Below are 20,312 nucleotides of genomic sequence, written 5' to 3'. Positions count from 1 at the left end.
GAGAAGTCACCTTCCACACTATAGAAATCAAGAATGTCACCTCCCGCACTATGGAAGTCAGGGATGTCACCTTCCGCACTATGGAAGTCACCCCCTGCACTATGTAAGGTAAGTATATAATCAAAGCATTTTTTCCCCCTACAGGTGCAGCATTGTATAGTGGGAGGGGGGACACCTTTGATTAAACAGACCTTACCACTAAGGCGCAAGAGCTCTGGTACCTTTATATATCTGCCTGGAGTTCAGCTTTATGAAATGTAAGCCGGGCACTGATGCTACAGTCCACATTCACTTCTACAGCTCACCCCCCAGCCGAGACAAAGCACGCTGGACGTGCGTTACGTTTGGCACCCATAGGTGCTCTCTTCCCATGCAAAAGAATTTAGTAAAAACCACCATAACAGAAATACAAACTTTAGGCATTTTGGTTGTAAAGGAAACGGAATTTACACTGACCTACGTACGGCTGAATTTCCCCTCTTTGGCACAAAACAAAACACTTTTTTTTTCTTTTAAAAAAAGACAAATGACGATGGTTTTGGGACTAGACAAACCCCAGAGGTGTGATAAGATGAAAGGAACACTGATCATGGTTTTCACCTAGTTGAAACACAATAAAAATGCAGCGGAAGGTGCCTATACAAAAATGTTACAAAGATATCCTATTAAAGCTGCCGTTTGATGGCCAAAATCATCCAGAGTAGCTTGCGAAGGTAATAATGCCGGCCTCCCTTTCCTGGCAGGAGGAGGGTACTTATTGCCAGAAACGGCTGTAGATTATACGTAGGGTTTTTTTTTTTTTTTTTTCCCTTTTACTCTCTACCAGCACTGCCAACATCAGAGCAGGGTTCTGCTTCCAAGCCGGGGGTCTTGTTTGGGCACAGCTCCTGCAGGGCTCTCTCCAGGTCTTCAGGCTTCACAGTGATGCCAGAGGGGCATTTGGATAGAGTGATCTGTAGAGCACACCACAGGGCGGTGCGGGCCTTGCGTGTGGTGGACACCATCTCTTTCATGGCGGCGGCCAAAGCCAAGACATCTAAGGGAAGCAGATACAAACCTTAGTGAGACATTGAGCTCAACTTGGAGAGCGTACAAAAATACAATTTTCTTCATAAAGTCAAGAAAATATTTTTCAGCTTGTCCTGTGATATCTGACACGGCCAAACATTAGCTAAACTTTCAACAGACACTAGAATGCCCCGTACACACGCATCGATTATTGGCGGGAATTTTCGGGCAACGTCCGATCGGCCGTTTTTCGGCTTGTTAGTATGATGCTTCCGACAACGGACTCCGACTTTTCGGTCGAAAAAAATCTGGTGTGCAGGCTATAAAATTTTTGTTGGCCGTCAACACAACGGCCTATTTTCCGTCAGTCAGTACAGATTTTGGCAGACAAAAATCTGATGAGCAAGACTGGGCATGCTCAGAGAAGAAAAAACACACGGAAAGTAAACCAACACATGACATCACTTCTGAAGTAGATTTTTGTTGGCCGAGAAAATTCGTGTGCAGTCTAGGCACATTCCAACCAACAAAACACCACTCTGGACAAAAGTCGGACGATCGGTCGGCCGATAATCGTTGTGTGTGTACGAGGCATAACTGTAGGGTCCCTGCCCAAGCCCCCCCCCCCCCCCCAGCATTGGTGCACCTGAGGAAACTCAGCCAACCAACCTCAACAAACCAACCTCAACCAATCCCTCTCTACCAACTCTGCCAACCAACTGAGCCAACATACCTCAACCACAACAAACTCAGCAAACCAACCTCAACCAACTCAGCAAACCAACCTCAACAAACTCAGCAAACCAACCTCAACAAACTCAGCAAACCAACCTCAACAAACTCAGCAAACCAACCCCAACAAACCCAGCAAACCAACCCCAACAAACCCAGCAAACCAACCTCAACAAACCTAGCAAACCAACCCCAACAAACCCAGCAAACCAACCCAACAAACCAACCTCAACAAACCCAGCAAACCAACCTCAACAAACCCAGCAAACCAACCTCAACAAACCCAGCAAACCAACCTCAACAAACTCAGCAAACCAACCTCAACAAACTCAGCAAACCAACCCCAACAAACCCAGCAAACCAACCCCAACAAACCCAGCAAACCAACCTAAACAAACCCAGCAAACCAACCTCAACAAACCCAGCAAACCAACCCAACAAACCAACCTCAACAAACCCAGCAAACCAACCCAACAAACCAACCTCAACAAACCCAGCAAACCAACCTCAACAAACCCAGCAAACCAACCTCAACAAACCCAGCAAACCAACCTCAACAAACTCAGCAAACCAACCTCAACAAACTCAGCAAACCAACCTCAACAAACTCAGCAAACCAACCCCAACAAACCCAGCAAACCAACCCAACAAACCCAGCAAACCAACCTCAACAAACTAAGCAAATCAACCTCAACCAACTCAGCAAATCAACTTCAACCAACTCAGCAAATCAACCTCAACCAACTCAGCAAATCAACTTCAACCAACTCAGCAAACCAACCTCAACAAACCCAGCAAATCAACTTCAACCAACTCAGCAATTCAACCTCAACCAACTCAGCAAACCAACCACAACAAACTCAGCAAACCAACCTCAACAAACCCAGCAAACCAACCTCAACAAACTCAGCAAACCAACCTCAACAAACTAACCAAATCAACCTCAACCAACTCAGCAAATCAACTTCAACCAACTCAGCAAATCAACTTCAACCAACTCAGCAAACCAACCTCAACAAACCCAGCAAACCAACCTCAACAAAACCAGCAAACCAACCTCAACAAACTCAGCAAACCAACCACAACAAACCCAGCAAACCAACCTCAACAAACTCAGCAAATTAACCTCAACCAACTCAGAAAATCAACTTCAACCAACTCAGCAAATCAACTTCAACCAACTCAGCAAATCAACCTCAACCAACTCAGAAAATCAACTTCAACCAACTCAGCAAATCAACTTCAACCAACTCAGCAAATCAACCTCAACCAACCCAGCAAATCAACTTGAACCAACCCAGCAAATCAACTTCAACCAACTCAGCAAATCAACCTCAACCAACTCAGCAAATCAACCTCAACAAACTCAGCCCACCAACCATGCCAACCAATCTCTATCAACTCTGCTAACCAACTTCAACCAACTCAGCCAACCAACCTCAACTGACTCAGACAAACTTATCCAGCCAACTTCAATCAACATCAAGCAACTGAGCCAGCCAATCTTAACCAACTCTGCCAACCAACCTCAACCGACTTATGCCCCGTACACACGTTCCGATAATCGTACGATAAAACTCGCTTTCGACCTGATCGCACGATGATCTGATCATTAGTACACAGCTTTCGACAGCCGATCACGACAGTTGGTCCAACAAAATCCGAAGGGACAAACAGGAAAACTTCTGTCGTACGATAGCCCCGCGAACGACAATCGTTTCATCAGTACACTATGCGTCCGCTAAAAATCGATAAACAAAGACAGCGCATGATCAGAAACACTAAAATAGCACGGAAAAAGCCTGGCTGCCATTGTTTTTTGTTTTGCACCATCTGATACGTAGCTAAGCAACCAGGTAGCTTTTCCCGAATCTTACGACAAAAATCATACGGTTTGTACGCATTGTTGAATTCGATGTTAGTGTGATGCAACAAAATGTGAACGATAAGTCGTCCGATTATCGGAACGTGTGTACGGGGCATTAGCCAACCAACCTCAACCAATAAAACGCAATTGTCAATTAAAGTAACCTAGTGCCGAATCGCAAAAAAATGGCCTGGTCATTAAGGGGGCAAATCCTTCCGGTCCAGAAGTAGTATATCATTTATATTGCTAATTTCATAAATGTGCTAGGCTCATTACAATATAATTTCTTAAAACAAAAGTACCGTTGACCTTTAAGTAAAACTTTCTAAATTTGTACAATTATATTTGGCTAGAGTTCACCTTTAAAATCCTTCCAAAGACTTATAGATTGAGCTGCAGAAAATTTTACTGCATAAGAATATTGGCATCGGCTCTATAAATAGTTTTGCTGACTGGAAATGAAATATTACATATTGTACATAACAAACAAATGCAATATGAGGGAGTTGTAGAGAAGGCATACGTCTGTTTCATTCGCTATGACCTGCAGATACCCAAGTCCTTAGGAGCCAAACTGTTCGCTTGCCACTTTCCGAAATGTGACAACTCTATACAAAAAAATGATTGATGTGTATGCAAAAACCCTAAAACTGAACTTTTCTTATTTGCTCCCCTTATGGCACTTTTCCACTGCAAGTACCGGCTAGTACCGGCTCGGCTCTACTCGGCCCTGCTTGGCCCGGTTTGCTTTTCCACTGCTGGTACCGCATGGTATAGGGTCGGAACGGTTCGGTACGGTACGGTATAGGTTTGCTTTTCCACTAAAGTAGTACTAAGTTAAGTGGGTGGGATAACAATGGGGTGGGTGGGATTCTCTGACCAATCAGTGGCTAGTAGTGACTGCATGCAAAGGATTGTGGGATATGGTACCAGTTTGGTACCTGTTGGAACCACAATCGAGTAGGTACTGTTTTTTCAGAGCCGTACCGTACCGTACCATTCGGTTCCATGCAGTGGAAAAGCAAACCTATACCATACCGTACCGAACCGTTCCGACCCTATACCATGCGGTACCAGCAGTGGAAAAGCACAAAAGGGTGCCGAACCAGTACGGTTCCATGCAGTGGAAAAGCGCCATTATATATATATATATATATATATATATATATATACACACACACACACAATGGAAAGAATTGTCTTGCATCTGTGCAAGAAATATCTACTGCACAGAAATTCAGAGTTGTCCTTTGTTCTCTGCACACTTCCTGTGTTATCTCAAAGGGCCCTCCTAGTTCTTATCATGGACTGTAGAATGAATAGCATTTATGATGTAGACATCTGAGAGTAGGAGTGGTTAAGTTGTTTTGCAAAGGACAAATGGGCAGGGCTGACACTATTCAGTCCATAAAACTTCTGTGTGTTATCGGCCTACAACGGTTCCCTTGGAGCAGAGTGCACCTCTGAAAGATCAAAATATAATTTATATATGAACTGTAAACAGGGTCTCTTTAATTGGATAAAACATGGGGAAATGTGCATGTATTACAGAGATGTATTGCATGTGTTTTTTTTTTTTTACCTTGACATACACTTTAACCACTTGCCGACCACCAGCAGTATGTATACTGCAGCAAGTCGGCTCTATTGCGTGAAAGGATGTTCCTGTACATCATTTCGTGCACTAGCCAGTGGAGGCACACGCATGTGCTGATTGGCCAGAAAGGGAGCCAATCAGCGGACGTCATGTCCGCCAGCCACCCGCGATCGCTTCCCTTAGAGACAGAACAGTGGTCTGCCTATGTAAACAAGGCAAACTGCCGTTCTGTCAGAGATGAACACAGGGATCCTGTGTTCCTGCTATTTAGGAACACGGACCTCTGTGTTCATCTAGTCAGTCCACCCTTCACACAGTTAGAAAGCATCCCTTAGGGACACACTTAACCCTTTGATTGCCCCTGGTGTTAACCCCTTCCCTGCCAGTGTCGGCGCACGCCTGCCCCCACTAGGCAGTGGGGATGCCGATGCACGGGACCGGTGGGCACCCGCGATCTCTCCCCGCTGAGAGAAGGACAGTCAGCTGTTGTAAACAAAGCTGACCGTTCTCTCTGAAATGATCATAGAGCTCATGTGATCCTTATATATAGGATCACAGGTTTCTGTGTTCATTTCACAAGTCCCTCCCACCACAATTAGAAAACACTCCCCTAGGCTCACACTTAACCCTTTGATCGCCCCTGGTGTTAACCCCATTTCCTGCCAGTGTCATTTTTACAGTAACAGTGCATATTTTTAGCACTGATTACTGTAGTAATGTCACTGGTCTCCTCAAAAGAGTAAGTTAGGTGTCCGATCTGTCCGCCGCAATGTCGCAGTCCTGTTAACAATCGCTGATCGCCACCAATACTAGTAAAAAAAAATAAAATAAATAAAAATGCCATAAATCTATCTTGTAGACGCGATAACTTTTGCACAAACCAATCAATATACATTTATTGGGATTTTTTTTACCAAAAATATGTAGCAAAAAAACACATGAAAAAAAAACCTGGATTTTTGACTTACTGTAAAATCCTTTTCTCCTAAGTTCATTGACGGACGCAGTTCTCTCTGATTCATATCAGTAGGGTAATACTGCCACCTACAGGAGTAGGACACTAGGCAGAAAAAAAGTTCTGGCTATGCCCATGGGCAGTCCCGGAGGGTACACACTCTCTCTTCCTGCATAGGATGTCAGTTTTGTATCAAAGCAGTGTCAGAAAGTAATACCAACCCAACTCAAAATAGAGGGGTGGGTACTGCGTCCGTCAATGAACTTAAGAGAAAAGGATTTTACGGTAAGTCAAAAATCCAGTTTTCTCTATCATTCATTGACGGATGCAGTTCTCTCTGATTCATATCAGTAGGGACGTCCCAAAGCAGTGCCATAAAATGAGGGGTGGGAACAGCAGAAAAGAACAAGTCCCCAAGGCCAAACATAGCCGACGAGGCAACATAGGACTCATCAGAACAAAAGATGAGGCCCACCTGAAAACAAACAGTAAACACCCTCAAGGAAGGCCAAAAGCCCTCCAAACAGCAGCCAGCAAAATACCTTGCGGCCCAAAAGAGGCATCTGCAGATGCCAGCACATCCACCTTATAAAACGTGGCAAAAGTAAGAACAAACGACCAGGTAGTTGTCTTGCAACCTGAAGCACAGATGCCTGTATGGCAAAAAGCCCAGGAAGCACTAGGCGCCCAAGTAAAAAGCGCCGAAACAGGGAAAGGTAGGACCTGACCCATAAATGAAGAAGCCTGCACCACTAACTGTCCGATTCACCTGGAAATAGACGCAGCAGACACAGGCAGCCCTGTCCTTGGGCTGTCCGTGAGCACAGAGAGCGAACCTGACTACGGGAAGACTCAGTGGTCGCCATGTACACCTCGAGTGCCCGAACTCCATCCAGAGTATGCAGTGCACATTCTGTAAGATGAGGGGCTTAGGACACAAGATGACAACACAATGGCCTCGTGCAAGTGAACACTAGAAACCACCTTCGGAGGAAAGGACGGATCCGGGCAAAGTACCACCTGGCCCCATGAACCAACATATAGGGAGAACGACAGGACAATGTCGCCAGGCCGACACCCTGCGTGCAGAGTGACAGCAACCAAGAAGGCCACCTTCTGCAATAAGGTAAGCAGGGGATACCATGGAAACTCGCAAAGGAGGGTCTGGAAGAACCGACTGCACCAACCAAGGTCCCCAGCTGGCGACGGAGGTCGCAACGGAAGAACCCCCGGAAAAAGTTACGCACCAGGGAACGGGCGGCCAATGGCCTGTGAAATTAAAAATTACCAAAGCCGAAACCTGACCCTTGACAGTACTCAAGGCCAACTTTTGATCAACCCCACATTAAAGGAAGCCAAGATCCAGCCACTCAGTAAGAGCAAGGGGGAGCCCAAGAAGACTCACACCACGCAATACGCGACTTTCTCATATGATGAAAGAAAAAAAAAAAACATCATAGAAGATGCTTTCCACGCTTTACGCAGGGTGGGAATCACCGAAGCAGACAACCCTCCGTCCCTTGACACCTGGCTTACCCTGCTCCAGCTGGTCCAACAGCTCCCCCAGGGCAAGAGGGACACGCCCCACACCAAGTCATGGCGTTGGGACTCCGCCCATCAGGCAGAGTCTGCGTGGCAAGGGCAAACATAAACACTGTTCCCAGTGTAGCTACGCCAGAGAGCACAGAGCGCAGGCCACAGCCCGTGCCATCCTATCTCCCAAGTCCTTAAAGGACGGGGATTCCTCCACTGGAACAATGGTAGTCCCATTCAGCTAGAGACCATACGTCCACTAAATGCGGAACAGTCCTCTGTACCAGAGACTCCCCCAAAAGGGCAACGTCTAACGGCCGCTTAGACACCCCAGGGGAACGTCTCAGACGGTCCCCTCCTACATGAGCAGCCAGCAAAAAGAGCAGCCCCGGGTAGCATGTGAGTGCCAGATGCCACCTGCTCCCTAGGCGCAGTCGCCGCTGCGACCCCTAAATTGCAGGGTGCCACGCACCGAAAACAGCCAGTGCGTCCACCAGCACCTGTCACGGCAGGGGAGGTGGAAATGTCATCCTCATCATCCGAGGAGACAGGGCGCGAGGTAACAGACCTGGCAGGGAGGCCACCAGCATACCCATGTCTGCAGCAGCTGAGCCAGACTCAGACTCCGAGACATCAGATGAGGCAGGGGTAGGTGGAGAAATATTTTAGCGCACCTACCACCTTCACACGGGCCCAAATGCATCCCGAACTGCGGAAAAGGCATCGACGGACAGACAGTGGAGAACCGGAAGGCCCTGTGGCCTCCATGAGGGAGTCAGGTGGGAAAAAAATGGCCTGCAGGGTCCACACTGAACCTGAGGAACCCGCCAGCAAATTTAAAAAACAAAATAAAATTTGTTTAAAACGGCCCCACAGCGATACAGCGCACTCCAAGAGGTCAGGCATGCGCTAACGGACCCCCCAGAGAGGGAGAGACCACCCTCAAGACTCACTGTCCTTCAGGCACTCCCACCAGCCTGCACAGCAAAAAATCTACAGCAAAATGGCCGGAAATGGGTGTACCAAGATGGCCGCCTCCATAGAGGCAGACAGAGGCTACAACAAAATGGCAGCCCTGCGCGGGGATCACGGTAATTGGGACCCACAGGGGGACCCCCCCAAATGCCCATCCACTTCAGAAAAACCCAACCAAGGCCCCCCCCCCGAACGATCGTTGAGCGATGCGGATGGCGCACTCCCCCGGGCCCCCATGTGGCCTGCACACTAGGCCCCAGGCTCAGGTAGGCCCAAACAGTCCCCCACATGGGGGGGGGGGGTGGAGAGGAGGGGGGTCACAACAAGACAGAGGGAAATCCAGGAGTGTGAGGGTCCAAACGTCCCAGGGAGAGGGCCCGCATCCACCCAAAATCCGTCAGGGAAGGGGGGGGGACATTTACTCACCATACTGGGAACACAGGCGGGCGCCATCTCTTGACAGGACCCCACGCCACCGGAGTAGGGGGGCTGTTGGCCAAACAGGAACGCTGCGACATAAGTCTCGACCCTGTCTTGTGCGTCCTGGCGAGACATTTGACTCGCGGGGCCAGTCCCCGCCCAGTGGGACTATGCCGCGACAGACCCAGCGCGGAGCTAAGGTCTGCACGCGCTCGATGGCCAGACTGGGGTGACCACTGGATATGGGGGTCCAGTCTGTCGCCCAGCCCGGCATAATTGCTTGAACATTTCACAGGAAAAAAAGGCTAGCTAAAAAAAATCCACATAAAAAAATACTTTATATGCCAGGACCAGAGATCCCAGCAAGGAACTAGGTCCTTACTCCTGGCCAGGGCCGGTGCTAGACTATTTTACGCCCTAGGCAAGACCAGCTACTTGAGGCCCCCCCCCCCCCCAAAAATAAAAAAATAAAAAGGGTAGGGGTTAAAAACTTCTCTATGTTATACCCGGTGACCCTGATCTGATGGTTCCTCCATGTTAAACTGTCGTACCCAGTGACCCCCATATTCCTTCATGTCACACCTGGGGACCCTGATGTCGTTCTATGTCACACCCGGGGACCCTGATGTTTTTCCATGTCACATTCTGGGACCCAAATATTCCTTCATGTCTTGCTGTCATACCCACTGACCCCGATGTTCCTCCATGTCACACTCAAGGAACCCTGTGTTCCTCCATGTCATGCTGTCATACCCAGTGACCCCAATGTTCCTATATGTCACACCAGGGGCCCCTGATGTTCCACCATGTCATACCCGGAGAGACCCTGATGTTTTTCCATGTCACACCTGGGGACCCTGATGTTCCTTCATGTCAAACCTGGGGACCCTGATGTTCCTATATGTCACACCTGGAGACCTCAATCCCCCATGGCACACCCAGGAACCCCAATTCCTCATGGCACACCTGGTGACCCTGAATCCCTGTTACACCCGGTGACCCCTATCCCCCATGTCACACCTGGTGACTCCGATTCCCCATGACACACCTGGTGACCCCGATTCCCTTTCACACCAGGGATCCTCCATGTCACACCCAGGGACCCCGATCCCCTGTTCTGGGGACACTCACTGAGCGGCATGAAGAGAGTGGCCCGCGCTCTGTCCTCCTTCACTGTGATTCCTTTTCCCAGGACACTCCTCTCCTGGACCACAGTGCTCACCACAGCTCCAGCCGAAGAGAATCTTCATGCAGGCAGCACTCCGGTGGGCTCCCTTCCTGCCTCTTGGGGCCCCCCAACATTGGTGGAAAGCCAAGGCTTGGTAGTTCCGCCACTGCCCCAGACACCTAGCATCTTCCTCCCCCCACTGCTGCCCCTCCTCTCAGCTCACAGGGATCATTAATAAAGGAGAGTGCCTACTTGTGACTGCGCCCCTAGGTGGCAATGCGCCCTAGGCGGCTGCCTAGTTTGCCTAGTGGAAGCACCGGCCCTGCTCCTGGCTAGGCAGATTAAAAACTGACATCCTATGCAGGAAGAGAGAGGGTGTACCCTCCGGGACTGCCCATAGGCGTAGCCAGAACTTTTCTTTTTTCTGCCTAGTGTCCAACCCCTGTAGGGGGCAGTATTACCCTACTGATGATATGAATCAGAGAGAACTGCGTCCGTCAATGAACGATAGAAAATTTAGATTTTTTTTTTAATGGCTGTGTTTTATAGCAGAATGTAAAAAATATTGTTTTTATTTTCTCTGAAATTCTCACTCTTTTTTGTTTATAGCGCAAGAAACAAAAAAAAAAAACACAGAGGTGATCAAATACCACCAAAAGAAAGCTCTATTTGTGGGAAAAAAAGGGGCATCAATTTTATTTGGATCAGCGTTGCATGACCGCGCAATTGTCAGTTAAATAACGCAGTGCCGTATCACCAAAAAATGGCCTGGCCATTAAAGGTGTAAATCCTTCCGGGCCAGAAGTGGTTAAAGCAGTGGTCTCCAAACTGCGACTGGGAGGCCGGGTGCGATCCTTTTCTAGCTTTTATACAGCCCTTACGGCACTATTTTATTCACTGACATGTATAAAGGACACTATTCCTCCCAATGACACCCAACAATGGGCATAATTCCTACCTATTGACATCAATGACGGGGCACAGTCCCAAAGACGCAGCACAATTCCTTCCTATGACGCCAATGACAGGGGATTGTTTACTCCCACTGATCCTAGGATATTTTGTACTCCCAATGGCTACAGTCCAGCCCCCCTCAACCAATTCAGCAACCAACCTCAACAAATTCAGAAAACCAACCTCAACCAAATCTGCTAATTACCTCAACCAACTCTGCCAACCAACCTCAACCAACCCAGTCAAACTCAGCCAACCAACCTCAACCAACCAAGTGAACCAATGTCAAACAACTCAGCCAACCAACCTCAACTGACTCAGGCAAACTCAAACTCCTCCCAATGACACCAACAATGGAGACCAATGACACCAATGATGGAGCACAATTATTTCTAATAATGATGGGGGGGTCCTTTACTGCCACTGATCCTAGGACATTTCGTACTCCTGATGACTACAGTCCAGCCCCCTTAAAGTCTGAAGGACAGTAAATTTTGTTTAGAAAGTTTGGAGACCCCTGCTTTAAAGGATAGCTCTACTTTTAAATAGCCTAAGCTCAAGAGTTCCACTTGCTATTAATACCCCTTAATCAGTGCTTACCCCGAGGTGCTGCAAGTCAAAGACCAATGTGCCCTGGATCAGAGATGGATGAGAGGACTCTGTGATCTGGGGGTGTGGACTCTGTTTTAGGGGTGCTCTGATGTAAAGGGGGGCTCTCGTGTATAGGGGCATTCTGATGTGATGTGACCTTTGACTCTGTGATGGGGGACTCTGACATGAAGGGTAGACTCTGAAGTAAAGGGCATCCTCTGATGTGTAGGGGAGGCTCTGATGTAATGGGGGGGGGGGACTTCTGATGTGAAGGGGGGGCTTAGTTATGAGGGGGGGGCTTAGTTTTCCAGTTTTCCCACTGATAAGTAACATTTACATTTTAGACTGGTGTATCTTGAGATTTGTATACTTTTAAAGGTGCCCCACCAAAAAAGGCCCAAAACATGGCCTTAGATCATTGGGGAATCCAGAGCTGCCTATACCAGGGTGTGTTCCTGTCTTTCTCTAAGCCAAGGGTTCACAGCATTTAAGCAATTTCGAGACCAAATTCTTCTAAAACCTTCCATGCCCCAAACGTGAAAGATTAAGTTTCTACTCACATAATAAAAACGTAATTTTTGTAAAATCTTACCTGTAAAATTCCTTTCTCTGAGTCCTCCGACAGTCGCCGCCTCGTCTAAGTCATCACCATTGGGTATTGTCCACCTATCCGTAGGAATAGCTAGGCATATAGACTTAGACAAAAGGCATTAGCATATACACACCCACGGGGGCTGTCCCATCTGGTCAATACCCCCCCTACATCACCACTCCCAACTCAGTTTTGGTAGTATAGCAGTAGGTAAGAAGAACCCCAAAAGAGGCGAAGGGGGCGGTGACTGTCGGAGGACTCAGAGAAAGGAATTTTACAGGTAAGATTTTACAAAAATTCAGTTTTCTCTTACGTCCTCCGACAGTCGCCGCCTCCTCTAAGTCATCACCATTGGGATGTCCCAAAGCAGTATAGACATGAGGGGTGGGAGACGCAACCGTAGAAAAGGCAACGCAGTACCCACATCAGAGAAAGGAATCTTACATGCACCGTAAGAACCAACTGGGCAACAGAAAAAAACAATGCTCAACAGGAGCAACAGCCCAGGAAAGCAAATGCCAACAGCCAGGGACCCAGAGAAAAAAGTCAAGGGTCCATCATGGCACTGCCGCACTGAGAACTTTGCGGCCAAAAGAAGCATCAGCTGATGCCAGAACGTCTACTTTGTAGAACTTGGAAAATGTGTGTACCGACGACCAAGTCGCCGCCTTGCACACCTGGGTCACCGAGGCCCGATGCCAACAGGCCCAGGAAGTACTCAAAGACCTGGTAGAGTGCGCCTTAACAGGGAAGGGCGGAACCTGTTCCTTCAAGGCATAGGCCTGCTCAATGGTCTGTCTGATCCACTTGGCAATAGTCGCTGCCGATGCAGCCATGCCCTTCCGAGGTCCCTCAGGAAGGACAAAGAGAGAGTCCACCTTCCGAAAGGATTCCGTAGACTTCAGGTAGACCCTGATTGCCCTGACAACATCCAAGGAATGCAAGGCAACCTCCTTTGGATGTTTAGGCTTCGTACAAAGCGAAGGCAGGACAATGTCCTCATTAAGGTGGAAATCAGTGATCACCTTGGGAAGAAAGGACGAGGGTGTTCTCAACACCACCTTATCTTTGTGAATAATCAAGTAAGGGGAGCGGCAAGACAACACCGCCAGCTCCGACACTCTGCGAGCCGAAGTGATCGCCACAAGAAAGGCAACCTTTTTCGACAGCAGAGGCAACAAAATCTCCCTGCCTTTTTCAAAAGGAGCACGCTGCAATGCGGACAGGACCAAGTTCAAGTCCCATGGAGGTAAAGGCTCCTTCCCAGGAGGAGCCAAATGTCGCACACCTTGAATGAACGTGCGCACCAAGGAATGAGACGCCACAGGGCATTGGAAAAGGACCGCCAGTGCTGACACCTGGCCCTTTATAGTGGCCAGCGCCAGGCGCTGATCTACTCCAGACTGGAGGAAAGCCAAGATTCTCGACACCGAGTAAGAATGAGGGGAGAACCCCCTGGACTCGCACCAGGTGAAATAGGCTTTCCAGGTACAGTAATAGATCTTACCAGAAGAAGATTTCCTAGCCTTGATCAGGGTAGGGATAACCTCAGAAGATAGACCCTTGTCCCTCAAGACCTGGGTCTCAACAGCCAGGCCGTTAAAGCCAGCGACTGTAAAGCAGGAAGGAAGATCGGACCTTGAGACAGGAGATCTTCCCGCAGAGGCAGACGCCATGGAGGCGCCACTGCCAGGTGAACAACGTCGGCGTACCAAGACCGGCGAGGCCAGTCTGGTGCCACCAGAATCACCATGTGCGGTTCCGAGACCAATCTGCGAAGGAACCGGGATAGTAACTGAATCGGAGGAAAGGCGTACATCAGACGATACTGATGCCAAGGGGCCATCAATGCATCCGAGGCGTCCGTCAACGGATCGCACGTTCTTGCCACAAACCTTTCCACCTTTTGATTTAGCCGGGATGTGAACAGATCCACATCTGGGGATCCCCACTTCGCACACAGCATCTGAAAGACCTCCGGGTGTAGGGACCATTCCCCCTGGTCCAGGGTCTGGCGGCTCAGATAGTCGGCCTGCCAATTTTCCACACCTGGAATGTGAACTGCCGAGATCGCCGGGACATGAGTCTCGGCCCAAGACAGAATGTCGGTCACCTCCCGGGCCGCTCGAGCACTCCTGGTGCCCCCCTGGTGGTTGATGTAAGCCACCGCGGTAGCATTGTCCGTCTGAACGCGAACAGGCAGGCCCTGGAGACGGTCCGACCACTGGAAGAGACAGAGTTTTATCGCTCGTAGTTCCAGCACATTTATCGGGAGGGAGGATTCCCCTCCGACCAAGTGCCCTGGGCAGACAGGGTGCCCAGGACTCCACCCCAGCCCGACAGGCTGGCATCCATCGTAACCACTGTCCACACCAACAGGCGGAAGGACTTGCCTTCCGCCACCGACGGGGACTGGATCCACCACCGAAGAGCCAATCTGGTCCGGCGACTCAAGGAGACCTCCAGATCCAAGGACTGAGGAAGTCTTTCCCACCTGGCCAGGATCTCCGTCTGGAGAGCCCATGTGTGGAACTGGGCAAAGGGGATCGCCTCGAAGGCCGACACCATCAAACCCAGGCCCCGCATGAAGACCCTGAGTGACGAGGACAGATTGTCCCTGAGAGATCGGATTTCGTCCCGCAAAGTACGGAGCTTGTCCTCCGGCAAGAACACCTTTGCCTGAGCAGAGTCCAGAACCATTCCCAGATAGGGAAGGCGAAGCGATGGAGACAACGCTGATTTTTGAACGTTGATGGTCCACCCGAACTCCTGGAGTGTCTGTACCGTGATGGACAGATCGCGCACAAGGTCCTGACTGGCACGCGATCTCAGAAGCAGATCGTCCAGGTACCCCAGGACCGCAATGCCCTGGGCCCGCAGTAGGCCCAGAACCGGCGCCAACACCTTGGTAAACACCCTGGGTGCCGAAGCGAGACCGAACGGTAACGCCACAAACTGGTAGTGGTCCTCCGCAATAGCGAACCGAAGGTACCGCTGATGACTCTCGAAAATGGGGATGTGCAGGTACGCATCCTTCAGGTCTATTGAAGCCAGGAATTCTCCTGGACTCAAGGAGGCCACAACCGAACGGAGAGACTCCATTTGAAACTTCCGAACGCGCACGAAGCGGTTCAGTGCTTTCAGGTCCAGAATAGGACGCACTTTGCCCTCCTTCCTGGGCACAGTGAACAGATTCGAATAAAACCCCAGAAAACTGTCCCGATGAGGCACCGGGACAATCACCCCCTGAGCAAGCATGTCCTGCACCGCTTGATGCAAGTCCTGCAGACGCCCCGGAAGCAGCTGGAGATTGGAGGGAAAGAATCTGTCCGCCGGCCTGGAGAGGAATTCGATCTTGTAGCCCGATCGAACGATTTCCTGGACCCACCTGTCCGAAATCCGGAGCAGCCAAGGTTGGAGGAAACCGCGCAAATGTCCCCCCACCCCAGAAATGGGTGAGGGCGCCCCTTCAGGCAGAGGCGGAATGTCCCGCCAAACCGGCAGTGCCGGTCTTCTGCTTACCCACCCAGGGTTTCTTCTGGTTGCCCTGGGCCTTGAAGGGCTTGCCCTTGGATTGGTTCAGAAAGGCACGAAAGGACCCCTGAGTAGATCTAGGCGCAGAACCCCGCTTGCCACGGAAGGACTTGTTCTTCGGGTTCTAGGGTAGCATAGTGCTCTTACCCCCCGTTACGCCCTTCACCAGGGTATCCAACGCCTCGCCAAAAAGGCGAGAGCCAGCATAGGGAAAATCAGCAACCGTTTTCCGCGAGGACTGGTCGGCCGACCAGCTCTTCAGCCATATCAGTCGCCGGTTAAGTACCGCGACACTCGAGAGGCGAGCCACCAAGGGGGCCTCATTCAGGGCTGCATCACACAGATACATGACTCCTTGATGGATCTGGTCCACCATTTCCAGTCGTGCAGGCGGCACGTCATCAGACACTAGGTTGCTTCTAAGCACCTTAATCCAATCAGCCACCGCCTGAGCCACCATAACGGACGCGAAAACCGGTTTGAGCAACGAACCCGCCACCGTATAGGAATGGCGGGCTAGAGACTCCAACCGCCGGTCCGTGGGATCCCAAAAAACCGGGGTATCCTCAGTAGGAACCAAGGTAGCCTTGTTCAGCACGGCCACAGTGTGATCTACCTGTGGAGGCACACACCATCGTGATTCCGTAGCCAGCGCAAAAGGATAAAGCAATTTGAACCGACTAGGAACCAGGAATGGACGTTTCAACGTGCGCCACATATCATTAACAGTGTAATGGACCTCCGCTGGGCAGGGAAAAACCTGCGCAGACTTGCGGGTCCTGTGCGTCCCAAATGAGGACACAACGCCCGGAGGACAGGGCTCATCCTCCAAATGTAAGGTTTCCTTAATAGAAACAATCAACTCATCCATGGTCGCCCGTTCTTCGGGTGACCCTGGGGAGGATGTATCAACACCCTCCACCTCAGCCTCCCCCTCAGACCCCGGGGGGTCCAAGGATGAGCGGGACCCTGAAAAGGGCACGCTTGCAGCAGCAGCCATATCCCCATCTGAATCAGAAGAGAGAGACAGCCTTGGCCGTTTTCTCGCAGCCCGTTCAGACATCAGCATTTCCATATTTGCCACTAAAGTCGCAACCACAGCAGCCAGATCAGGTCGCAGCGGGGCCACAGGAGAACTGGGGCCCCCCACTAAAGCTGGAGGAAACTTGCTTTCCTGAGAATCCATGGCTCAAGATAAGAAAAAAACTACAGTGCAAAAAGTAATGTACTGTCCCCTTAAATAGCGATGCGGAGTGCGCAGCCCACCGCTACTGTCACAGCTATGAAGACCCCAAAAAGGAGAAAGAAAACTTAGCCAGAAGCAGTATGCAGAAGGAGACAGAGAGAGATACACTGCAGAGTCCGCAGATCGTTTCTACCTGTGCCTGTGCTGTCTGAGAGGAAGAGGAAATGCTGCTGGAGGGGGCTGGCTATAAGCCAGATCCCAGGGAAAATGGCTGCCCCATAGAGATGCATAGGAGGCTACACCAAGATGGCTGCCAACATGCGGCCGAACCGATCGTTCCACCGCCCACAAAATGGCGGTGGATGGCGCCAAAATGAGCTGTAAACTCGCCCCAGAGGGGCTATACACGTGTGCATATAAAAAAACATGGCGGACCGCGCAATTTTTCCCCCGCAGCGGTCGCCGCACAACACACAAGTCTGTACCCCCAAACATGCACCTAAGGTGAGACTGGGACAGGGACCCCCGGCAAAACATACAGTGCACACAGCGAGCCCCACAGGGATCGCACAGGGAGTCACACAGGCACAGACATGGGGACACACAGCAACACAGACTGTAACCCCAGACAGAGGCCCCACACAGAAAGTACTTACCTGTACCCGATTTCGTGGGGGAGCCTCTATGCACGGATAAACCTCTGTCCTCATCTGACAGGGAGTGCCGTGAGCCAGGGACATGATGCTGCAGTACCGCAGAGGAGTCCTGTGAGGTAGCCACCTCACGGCTGCATCCCTGCAGCGAACAGGGATGGGTCGTTCTTAATGCCAGGGCGAACCATAGCTGAACGCTCGATGGCGGGCTGGGGGTCCATCTGGCCCTCTGTGCCCTGGAGAACCAGGGCGGCCAGTCCGAATCCCAGCACCGCATGATCCCTCTTCATCCGAAGAATAAACTAACACTAGAGCTGGTAAAATAAACAGCTAGTAAAGTGAGAGAAAAAACTGACATTGAAAAGAAAATCAAATAAAAGATTTAGGAAGGCTGAGACTGAAGCCCCAGCACAAGGTAGCCTGACTATTCCTAAGCTAGGCAAACTAAAACTGAGTTGGGAGTGGTGATGCAGGGGGGGTATTGACCAGATGGGACAGCCCCCGTGGGTGTGTATATACTAATGCCTTTTGTCTTTTGACTAAGTCTATATGCCTAGCTATTCCTATGGATAGGTGGACAATACCCAATGGTGATGACTTAGAGGAGCCGGCGACTGTCGGAGGACGTAAGAGAAATATATATTGAAATGCTGGAAGGCTCGAGATAGGTCTACGTGTGGCTTTTTGTGGGATGGAGGTGGTGGAGTGGGTTAGGGGAACTTTGCAGCACACCTGGTGGCCCTGTGGGGGAGGAGGTTTCTAGAGGGACCTGGAGGGCGCTGTGGGACACTATTGGAGGTTGGGGGCACTATGAAGGGCTGGAGGCTCTGCAGCAAACTGGGAGGCACTGGAGGCTGAGGATATTCAGGGGAGCTGTAGGGTTAGAAGACTCTGCAGCAGAGCTGGTAGAACTTTAGTAATCGGTTTATAGAGGGAGCTGGAGGGTACTGTGGGACACTGTTGGAGGTTGGAGGCACTATAGAGGGTTGAGGGCTCTGCAGCTAGCTGGTGGGCACATAGGGCGGCTGGGTGGCACTGTGGAGGCTGAGGGCACTTAGGGGGCCTGGAAGGTTATGAGACTCTGCAGCAGACCTGGTGGCCTATAGAAGAGGTTTCTAGAAGAAGCTAAAAGGTGCTCTGGGACACTGTTGGGGGGCACTATGAAGGGCTGAAGGCTCAAGCTGGTGGGCACCGAGGGAGGCAACACTGTGGAGGCTGAGGCTACTCAGGTGGCCTTGAGGGGTAGGACACTCTGCAGCAGACCAGGTTGCCCTATAGGGGAGGAGGTTTCTGGAGGAAGCTAGTGGCGTTTGGGGGCGCTAGGCAGGGTGGAGGCTCTGCAGCAAGCTGAGGGGGACTGAGGGATTCTGGACACCACTGTGAAGGCTGAGGGTACTCGGGGGGGGGGGGGGGGGGGGGGGACTTGGACGTTTAGGAGACTCTGCAGCAGACATGGTGGCCCTATAGATGATGAGGATTCTGGAGGAAGCTGGAGGGTGCTGTGGGACATTGTTGGAGTTTGAGGGCGCTAGGCAAGGCTGGAGGCTCAACAGTAAGCTGGGATGCACTGAGAGCTGGGAGGCACTGTGGAAGGTTAAGGGATCTGGAGCTGTCTGGAGTCGTGGGAGAAGGGAGGCTGCATTGAGAACCACTGGTGCTATAATGAACCTTCAAGCCTGATAGTTGTATAGGATTGACAGATGTAAGTTTCTCGGCCTTACAGTTACAATGCTGAGCGGACTGGAGTATTATACCTCTCTCGTTATTGTAGCGAGGGGCTCCTTGCTTCTGTCGATTGGCTGCGTTAACTATTTCATCTTTGCGCCGTGCCTGTGTCAAGTGGATGGCCTCCAGGTGGTGCTCCAAAGCAAGACCGATGTTGACATGAAGGCTCTCTCCACGTATTCTCTCCATGATCTTCACAAGGGACACTGCCTAAAGTCCACACACACATATATATATATATATATTAAAAGAAGCCTTAAACAAAAAGACTATTAGCTAAAATGATCTATAAAAAATTGCTCAAAAAGAAAATGTATTATTACTAATAATTGAATCATTAATGATTTAATGGATACTTTCCAAAAGCTCATTCCACTAACAACTGATGGAACATGTATGAGTGCGTGTCACTGAACGAAATCAGAAACTAGATTCCTATGTCTGTTAGGCCAAGAGTATTGCACAGTTGTACCGGCTCCTCTCCTGCACTGAAGTGGCTTCCTCTGATTTCATTGCACACTGTGAGCTTCTCACAACGTGCATTCGAAGCTGCAGCAAGTCAGATAGTGCCCCTTTTATTTCCTGGCTGGAAAATGTCAGGCATCATCTAGCTGTTTCATCCCACCTTCCCAACCCCGACCTGGCAGGACATGGAGGCCCAGCATTATATGTGGCCATTACCTAGTTGGCATGCAAACATAACCTGCCTTGGAAGGCCCACTTCTCCAAACTGGCATTCATCCATGATAGCATTGGGGTCATTTTTTGGGTGTTTCCATTGCCCTGGGGCTCCAGGACCTCCAAAAATGTGATAGCTAGTCA

The 20,312-nt window shown here is 50.2% G+C and overlaps 1 protein-coding gene across 1 annotated transcript in view; it reads right to left on the bottom strand.

Moving 5' to 3' along the window:
* Positions 1-242: 242 nt before the first annotated feature.
* Positions 243-20,312, bottom strand: part of LOC309557245 (uncharacterized protein) — a 51,726-nt gene continuing 31,656 nt past the window's right edge. Inside the window, exons 6-7 of the mRNA XM_082259912.1 lie at positions 19,520-19,700; positions 243-1,036 (exon numbers count right to left, since the gene is read on the bottom strand). Coding sequence (XP_082116038.1) covers positions 813-1,036; positions 19,520-19,700 — 405 coding nt within the window. The 3' untranslated portion in view covers positions 243-812. The remainder of the gene's footprint in view (positions 1,037-19,519; positions 19,701-20,312) is intronic.

This window comes from Pelophylax lessonae, assembly GCF_965119305.1.
Source record: "Pelophylax lessonae genome assembly, chromosome: 5".
Lineage (NCBI taxonomy): Eukaryota > Metazoa > Chordata > Amphibia > Anura > Ranidae > Pelophylax > Pelophylax lessonae.
Note: the sequence above shows the minus strand (reverse complement) of the source record. Positions and strands in the feature narration are given on the sequence as shown.